The sequence below is a fragment of the Carettochelys insculpta genome, chromosome 6 (assembly GCF_033958435.1).
Source record: "Carettochelys insculpta isolate YL-2023 chromosome 6, ASM3395843v1, whole genome shotgun sequence".
NCBI lineage: Eukaryota > Metazoa > Chordata > Testudines > Carettochelyidae > Carettochelys > Carettochelys insculpta.
Genome location: NC_134142.1, coordinates 77,285,532 through 77,294,819, shown reverse-complemented (window position 1 = coordinate 77,294,819; position 9,288 = coordinate 77,285,532). Strand labels below are relative to the sequence as shown.

General features: G+C 50.2%; 1 protein-coding gene across 1 annotated transcript in view; it reads right to left on the bottom strand.

Moving 5' to 3' along the window:
* Window positions 1-482: 482 nt before the first annotated feature.
* The window catches only part of LYVE1 (lymphatic vessel endothelial hyaluronan receptor 1), a 31,342-nt gene continuing 22,536 nt past the window's right edge, over window positions 483-9,288 (bottom strand). The window contains exons 4-6 of the mRNA XM_074998914.1: window positions 8,346-8,711; window positions 7,162-7,240; window positions 483-1,708 (exon numbers count right to left, since the gene is read on the bottom strand). Of these exons, the coding sequence (XP_074855015.1) occupies window positions 1,522-1,708; window positions 7,162-7,240; window positions 8,346-8,711 (632 nt within the window). The 3' untranslated portion in view covers window positions 483-1,521. The remainder of the gene's footprint in view (window positions 1,709-7,161; window positions 7,241-8,345; window positions 8,712-9,288) is intronic.

Sequence of the window (9,288 nt, the reverse complement as noted above, 5' to 3'; positions counted from 1 at the left end):
GTCATACAAATAAAAAATGTTTAACAAGTGGAGACAGCAGTTTAGTTTACATTACTTTTTTGGTGAAATAATTTTTTGAGGTTTTGGTTGCTGAGGTTAGCTTCACATCCTGATATTAATGTTCGTTTTCCTGTTTGCTTTGTAGTGGAAAACCCCATTTGATTTTAGTTAAACAATGACCAAGAACATTTGCACAATCTGTTATATATTTACATCATCATCATCATCATCATCATCATACTATTCTGATATGGCATTTTTAACTTGTACAACAAATGTTATCCAAAATGCTTGAAAGGTGGTACATTTGCTATTGTTACTGCAAATTCATATGTAGGTTATGCAACTGTTATGAAATTAACATAACACCAGCTATATATTTCTGATTCTTTTCCAAGTATATTCATGAGGCAATGTGTATTGTTTGGTTTTTCCTGGGAGGTAGTTTCCAAGAGAATAATAAATAAAACAGAAGAAATAAATATAGCTACTGTACTTTATTTTCTTATTAAATGCTGTAAACATCCCATGCCAGTGGGTATCTTTTGTTTTGAAAACACATTAAAACAGACATCAGTGATGCAGAGTGTGATATGGTTGTAAAGGGTGTTTTTTTCCCTCAGTTATCTGAAGAACCACAGGATGCCATCATGGTTTTAATAAATAAAATTGTAAATTATGATACAGTGATATAACCAAGAAAATTCATCATTGTTGGTTACATTATACCCAGTATAAATACATATCTTTATAGTAAATCTGAAAGTACCCTTGCTTGGGAACTTACAGGTTAGGGGGCTGATCTTGTAACCATAGTGATCCAGACTTACTCCACCAGTCATTTTACACTCAGTGGGCCTACTTACTTGAATACAAATTGTCTGCATAAGCCAGGGTTGCAGAATCAGATATTAACTGTCGATGCTATTACACCAGCAGATAATCCCCAGGATAGAAGAAAACATAAATTTTTAGTTTAGATATTTTTGTCTGAATTTGATGCAAACTGTCCCACCCTCGCCTCATTGGGTCTGGAGGTACCCCACCAGCTCCGACTGGTGGGACTGGCTGGTCATGGGGCAATGAGACAATGGGCTGCAGAACCTCAGAATGAAGAGGGACATCTCCATGATGTACACTGTATCTCAATTAACAAGGCATTTTTAGACTTAGTTACATGATAAATGGTGAGTTGTGAGATGATGGGTTTTTGAATATTAATATGAATAAGCTACCATGCTTCTGCAAAAGAACATTTCATACCAAAGGGAAAGTGTAATTAATAGTCACAGGATGTTGATTGTACAAACACTTGATCTAAAAAATATGCATTCACCTTGGAAGTATTTACAGTAATCTAATGCCTAGCCCTTACAGAGTGCTTTTCAGAAATAGGTCTCAAAGCCCTTTACAAGGATAGTATCATTATTCCTCTTTTAAGATGGGGAAACAAACCATTTATAAATGTTTTCCTACATCCACATTCTTAAATCCGTCAGACTTTCTGTTTTATTTATCCTTTCAAACTTCTGCTTCCATACACTTTACTGTGGCCTCACACTTGGTTTGAGGCTCTTCTGCTTTTTTCCCATTGTTCTTTGGATCCTTCTCAGGAGCTTTGTCATTTGAATTAGCTTCTTTGATGACTTTGGTTTCAATAATTTCTTTTTGTTGCTGCTTGTTTGAGAACGGGAAGGTATCCTTGTATCTTAAAATACAAATAAGAAAGTAAATTAGAACAGAACCTTGCCTGATAGTACACACATTATGAGCTCTGAATAATCACAGAATAGATGAAACACAAAAGTATCTAGAATTATCAGCTGATCTCAAGCAAAAGTCCCAGTAAAGCCATGGAGATGCTGAATTCGCTCCCCTCAAGTGGCCGTGTCTACACTACAAAAAAGCAACAGACTACACATACCCTGCTTCAAATGGAGTGAGGACTTCAAAGTTGGGCTCCCGACTTTGAAGTTAACTTTGAAGTTAAGGGTAAATGCCTGCAGACTCTCTGCAGGCTACTTCAAAGTAGCGCCTAACTTCAAAGTTAGTTGCTAGGGTAGATGCACCCACAGTGGTTTTTTTTAAGACTTGATTCTTAAATATTTTTAAATCAGACAAAATATGTCAGATGTAGTAGTACATAATGATAAAACTAGCTGGAATGCAATTTCAGACATATGCTGCTTTGAGATCTTTTATAAACTGTTGCCTTGAATGTCTGTCTGCATTGCTATATAAGCTTTATTAATGTTAATCTTTCTGAATAATCATAATTCAAGATTAAGGATTGTTCTGTCAAGACTAGGGTGGCAGAAAGCTACCACAAGACAAACATACACTAAAGCAGATTCTTAAAAGTAGACGGATGAACTGATGTGGAAATTGCTTACGTGGCACACAACTGATTAAGTTCCTCCTATGACAGGCCATAGCCGCGTCTACACGTGCACGCTACTTTGAAGTAGTGGCATCAACTTTGAAATAGCGCCCGTCACAGCTACATGAGTTGGGCGCTATTTCGAAGTTAACATTGACGTTAGGCGGCGAGACGTCGAAGCCGCTAACCCCATGAGGGGATGGGAATAGCGCCCTACTTCGACATTCAACGTCGAAGTAGGGAACGTGTAGTCGTTGCGCATCCCGCAACATCGAAATTGCAGGGTCCTCCATGGCGGCCATCAGCTGAGGGGTTGAGAGACGCTCTCTCCAGCCCCTGAGCTCAATGGTGGCCGCGTGGAGCGGCCCCTTAAAGGTCCCCGCCCCCTCCCTTCCTGTGAAGGAAGCTGAGAGAGCGTGCAGGCAGCAGCAGTAACATGCGGCTAGCCTGCACGCTCCTCCGCAGCCACCCACACCCCGACCCGACGCGATGGCCGCCCGGCAGCCCCCCCAGGGGACCCCCCCCCAAGGGGAGCCAGAGCTCACAGCCCAGCAGCCAGGCGGGGAAGCGGCAGCGGAGCCCCTCCTGGACGGAGGCCAGGCTTCGGGACCTGCTGGGGCTCTAGAGCGAGGAGGAGGTGCTCCAGGTAATGGGGAGCAAGAGGCGGAACGCAGATGCGTTCATTCGGCTGGCTGAGGGCCTGGCCGCCCGGGGTCACCCTGCCCGCACTCCAGATCATGTACGCAGTAAAGTGAAGGAGCTGCAGCAGGGTTACGCCCGGGCCCGGGATGCGGCCGGCCGATCTGGGGCCACCCCTGTCACTTGCCCCTTTTACAGGGAGCTCAGGGCCATCCTGGGCCCCTGGCACACCTCCTCCCCTCCGGCCACTCTTGATACCTCGGCCGAGGAGCCCCAGCAGGCCCCAGAGGCGGAGTCCACCCTGGAGGCAAGCCCCGCACCCCGGGGGCCCCCCCAGGAGCCCACCCCCGGGGCACCGGAGAAGGAGGAGGCAGAGAGGGACTCCTCCTCCAGCGACACCGGCCTCCAGATAATGATGCTGTCCAGGAGCTCCAGCTGGGCGTCCGCCCCCCGGGTGTCCCCCGACTGTGGGAGTGGACCGTCAGGTATGTACCCCCCCGGTGCACACCCCTGGGGTTGAGGGGTGGGGGTAATAGATATGGCCAGGGCCCTCCACGTGCCCAGATGACCATGGCCCCAAGGACAGCAATGGCATGTCCCTCACAGGAGTGCATCAGCCCCTGCCCCCCAGCACGACAGTGCCATGCCCCATTCCCGGGGCTGGGGGAAGAGGAACCTCCAGGGTCCCCCGGGGGGGGGAGGGGGTGGGACACCCAGCAGCAGCAGCAGCAGCAGCAGCATGTGATGGAGTCGGGGGAGTGCAAATGCAAGACTCAGGCTAGATATGAGAAACAAGCTGAATAGCTTCCAGTGGCTAAGGATGATACTGGGGCTACAACTGGCAGGTTACACCTCTGCCCTGAACAAAGAGGAGGGAGGAGCCGAGCTGGGTTTGAATCGGGGGCGGCAGTTAGAGGCTAGGGGAAGGGAGAGCTGGAAGGCAGCCAGCCTGAGGAAGGGGAAAGCTACACCCCAGAGGGGCACCCCTCGGGGTCTTCTCCCCAGGACGGGTTGGAAGGACCATCTCTGACTGCTGTACTGTCGCTTCTGGGAGAAACTGGGCATCCGTTGCCTAATAAACCTCCTGTCGTACCTGCTGAGTGAGTGAGAGTCACTTCTGCCAGCGGACAGGGTGCAGTGCAGGGGGACCCCTGAACCCCATCACAGCAGCATCTCCCGGGGACGGGGATGGGGAACCTGCAGCAGAGGGGTAGGGGGACAAGGGCCACGGCTCGGGGCCCACACTAACGCCTGTCTCCACTCTTCTTCCCCCCTCCTGTGTTCCGCAGCTGCACCATTGGAAGGACCAGAGAGCGCCAGCGAGGCGTCAGTGGTCCCAGAAAGCCCTCCGGGGCCATCACTCCAGGCCAGCCCCTCGGCGGAGCAACGACTGGCCCCCACGGCGGGGAAGACGGCGGACGCAGCACCACCAGCCGCCGGCGATGGACCCCCAGCTGCTGGCACTGCACCGTCAGCAGCTAGAGGTCGCCGAGCAGCGGCTGTGGGTGGAGGAACGCCGCCTCCACCTCCAGGAGCGGGTGCTGGCCTGGTGCCAGGAGGCATGGGGGGCCTACATGTGGACCCTCAACTGCATCGCGGACTCCCTGGCCCCCCAGGCTGTGCCGGCTGCCGCAGCGCCCGCCCTGCCTGCTCCACCCGCTGCTCCAGCCGCTGCTCCAGCCGCTACGCCGTCTGCCGTCGCACTGCCACCCGCCACCGAGGGCCATTCTGCCAAGGGGGACCTGGGGCCAGCTGACACTCGCTGGCTGTATCTCCCGGTCCGCCCGGCCCCCAGCCAGCCCCGGCCAGGGCTGCGGCCGAAGCGGGGATCCCGGCCACCCACCCCCAGCGCTGGACTGTAGGGGTGTGGAGCCCAGGACGTGGCCCCCCCCTTGTATATATTGCCCCCAGTTTTAAGTTAGTTTTTTGCTGTAAATAGTTTGTATTTGTGACCCCTGTTTTACAATGCTGATCCTTAACCCCCATGTAAATAGTTCTCCCCTTCCTTGTCTTCCCCTTTCATGTTATCCCTGTTTTTATAATATATACATATATAAGTTAGAATTTCCCTGTACATAGTTAGTCGTTGAGATAGTAATAATAAGAGTTCAAAAGATGTTTGATTTGACAAACAACTGTCTGCTCTTATTTTTACAAGAAAAGTGGGGGGGGGGGTGCTCTTGGGTGCTCTGTGGTGTGGGCGTAGGGGCAGGGAGTGTTGTGGAGGATGGGGGGGGTGCAGTGGGGGGGCCTGCCAGCGTTCACCCCGCGGCCTCATCGAACTGGGCCCTCAGGGCCTCCCGGACCCGGGTCCCTTCGGGTTCCACCTGGCGACTGGGGGCAGCGGGTGGCTGCACATCGGCCCTGCCGGCCTCCACAGCCCAGCCCTGAAAGAAGGTCTCCCCCTTGCTCTCCACCAGGTTGTGTAGGGCGCTGCACGCACCCACAATCTGGGGGATGTTGGTGGGGCCCGCATCAAGGAGGGTGAGGAGACACCTCCAGTGCCCTTTGAGGCGGCCAAATGTGCACTCCACCACCTGGCACGTGTGGTTCAGGCACTGGTTGAAGCGCTTCTAGCTGGCTGACAGATGGCCCGTGTACGGGTGCATGAGCCAGGGCCGGAGGGGTTATGCCGCATCTGCGATGATGCAGAGGGGCATGGTGGTGTCCCCCACAGGAATCTCCCGCTGGGGGATGTAGGTCCCCACCTCCAGCTGGCGGCACAGGCCTGAGTTCCAGAATACCCGGGCATCGTGGGTGCTGCCAGGCCAGCCCACATAAATGTCCTGGAAACGGCCCCGGCTGTCCACCAAGGCCTGGAGGACCACTGAGTGGTAGCCCTTCCTGTTTATGTAGCGTCCTCCACTGTGTTCCGGGGCACGGATGGGGATGTGGGTCCCATCCAGAGCCCTGAAGCAATTGGGGAAGCCCAGGGTGGCAAAGCCCGCGATGGCGGCATCCGGGTCCCCAAGCCTCACGAGCCTGTGGAGGAGCAGGGCGTTGATGGCGCGGACGACCTGCAGGGGAAGCACATGGGAGAGCACCAATGAAGGGTGTGCAGGGTGTGTGTGGCCCTCCCCTGCCAGGGCCCCCCTCCCCTCCCCTCCCCTCCCCTGCCAGGGCTGCCTCCCCCTCCCCCCGTGGGTCCTCTTACCTCCATGAGGACAGCCCCGACGGTGGCCTTGCCGACGCCAAACTGCTGGCCCACGGATCGGTAGCTGTCTGGAGTGGCCAGCTTCCAGACAGCGATGCCGACCCGTTTCTCCACGATGAGGGCATGCCGCATGGTGGTGTCCTGATGCCTGAGTGTGGGGTTGAGCCACTGGCATAGCTCCAGAAACGTCTGCCGGCTCATCCAAGAGTTCTGGAGCCAGCGGTCATTGTCCCACTCCCCAAGCACCAGCCTCTCCCACCAGTCGGTGCTGGTGGGGTAGCTCCACAGCCGGTGGCGTGTGCGGCGGGGTGGGGTGGGGGGCTGCAGGGTTGGGGGTTGAGTCCTCCTCCCCTGCGGGCAGCTCCTCCTCTGTGGCAAGGAGGTGCTCAGCTGCCTCCTGCATGGCATCGAGCAGGGCGAGCACCGCTCCTACAGGGGCGGCTGTGTGGACCTCTGGCTGCTGCTGCTGCTGCTGCTGGGGGTCCATGACTGCATCGCTCGAGGTGTGCATGCCTATGGCTCTGCAAACTGCGTGCTGTGCAGGCTGCCTGTGTCTGGGAGGGGCCCTTTAAGGGAGCGGCTAGCTGTTGCCCCGGAAGCGCTAGTCCGCCCTGTGACCCTGTCTGCAGCTGTACCTGGCACCCTTATTTCGATGTGTGCTACTTTGGCGTGTAGACGTTCCCTCGCAGCGCCTATTTCGATGTGGTGCTGTGCAACGTCGATGTTGAAGGTCGACGTTGGCAGCCCTGGAGGACATGTAGACGTTATTCATCGAAATATCCTATTTCGATGTCTCTACATCGAAATAAGCTACTTCGATGTAGCGTTCACGTGTAGATGTAGCTCATCAGTGACAACAACGTTCATATGTAGAGCTACCCATATTTCACTCTTTTTGTGTTGTACATTTTCATTAGCTCTATAGTATATACCACTACAAATATTCATCATGCACAGGTGAAAAGTAAGTAATTATGAAAGAACTTACTTTTTGATATAGCAGACTGCAAGAACTGTGGATACCATAAAGAAGAGGAGTGCCAGTACAAGGAGTGCAATAGGTATATCTAAAGATAAAAGGATATAGATAATGGATGTGTTTGTTTAAAAAAACTTAATTCTTAAATCAGCCTTTCTGAAAATTCATGAGCCAAAGGGGAGACTCTGCTAAAGGCAGCCTCAAGTAGGTTCAGCCCCCATGGAAATCTCCAGTTCAAATTCACAGTTACCTAAAGAGTCGCAAGAATTACATGCACGTTCCATATCAACTGATTGCTAGTTATATGTCTTTGCCTTACTGTGAATATTTCTTCCATTAAAGTCAATGGTCGTTTTGTCATTGAGTTCAGTGGGAGCAAGCTCAGACCTGTTTTGGTATTTACACCATCATTTTTCTTACTGTTGAATTTATATACTCAGTTATAGCCTCAAAATTATAGTCTCAATATAATCTTGTCTATTAAAGCAGGGGAATGTAGAGAAGTACAACCACTGTAATGATCTCGCTCAGGTATATGATACATTTTCTCATTCATTAGGAAGATGTTCTTTGTATATTGTATGTGATTTTATTTAAAATGTAGTCAAAGAAAACTTTAAAAAATGTTCAGTTAAAGACAGTCATCAGGATTACTAAACAGAAAACAAAGGATGAGCTGATGTTCTTTATAGACAGATAATGACTGCTGGATGAAAATGGCAGAGTCATTATCCACTATCACATTTTCCAAGTAGTACAATAAAAGTTGAGGATCAGAAAGGTCATTGATGATTAATGATCAAGAAGATGCCACAGTTTTCTTTCCTTGTTCAACACTAGGTTTTGTATGGATGTTTGAATGCTCTATCCTGAAGTTAGGTTTTACACTTGCACCAAACGTAACAATTCACATTTACTTCTTCAGAAGAAGGAACAGAATTTTTATGGTAAAATTCTACTAATTCCTTTTAAAAAGCTAAGTTAGGTTACACTTAATTTTCCACAAATATACCAATTAATTTTCAAAAGAAAGTAGTTTCTTTATGAAACTAATTTTAGTTTTGCAAACCCTTACATTCTTGGTCTGCCCTCATATACTGTTTTGTAACAATCCTTGAGTTTGGTTGGAGCTGTGTACGATAAAACACTATTTAAGAAGAAAGGTATATATAGCAAAGACATATAGTTTTTACCTCCGAATACAATACTATCATTCCTAAAGGCAGCTTGGTTTCCAGTCAGCAGCCTCAGATCCTCTTCACTCTCCACAGTAGTCTGTACTGGTGGTAAAATGATTTCTGTTACACATTTCAAGCGAAAAAGCTTCCGAGGTATTTTGGTTTTTGGTAACTCAGTAGCATTCGGCATCTCTGTGCTGCCCTGAGATAAAGCTGTGGAGACAGGCTTATTTCTGGAGATGCTGGTTAATTCTGGAGATGAGCTTGTTTCTGGTGATAGGCTTATTTCTGGTGATAGGCTTATTCCTGGAGATGGGTTTGTTTCTGGAGATGTTGCAGGTAACAAAGTAGTATCTGGTACACACGAATTAACCCGAAGATCTGCAAAGAAGAAAAGGAGGATGCTAGTGAAAAATATTGCATATACTTAAGGAAAACCATATATTGATTTACAGTGGGCATCTTCAGAAGTTTTTCTCAACGTATACAGTGTAGTAATCAGATGACCACTAAGACTAGAGAGCTAATGACTACAGCTACACTCCAGTGATCTGTCAACAGAAGTGTCTGTGAGCAGGGATTTCCCAAGGAAACTTCTGTTGTTAGAGCATGTCTATCAAAAAAGCGATCTGCTCTGTTGACAGAAAGTGGCCACATGCTCTGGCCCCTTTGTTGACAGGATTGCATGGATGCCAAGCCCTTCTGAAACCTCTGGCCACGTTCCCTGCTCGTGTTGAGGCTTGCCTACCTCCTCGAGGGAAAACAAAGCTGTTGCAGGGCTCCCTAGCCATCTGTGAGAGACCTAGGTCTTTCCTGAGTGCGAGCATGCCAGAGCAGCCCCTGAGCTTGCCCTGGACCGATAAAAAGCTGCTGCAGGCTCTGTCAGTGATCATGATGGCCGCCTTTCACCACATCTGGGGGGATGATCCTGCCACTTGGTTGACTGAGCACATCTGCA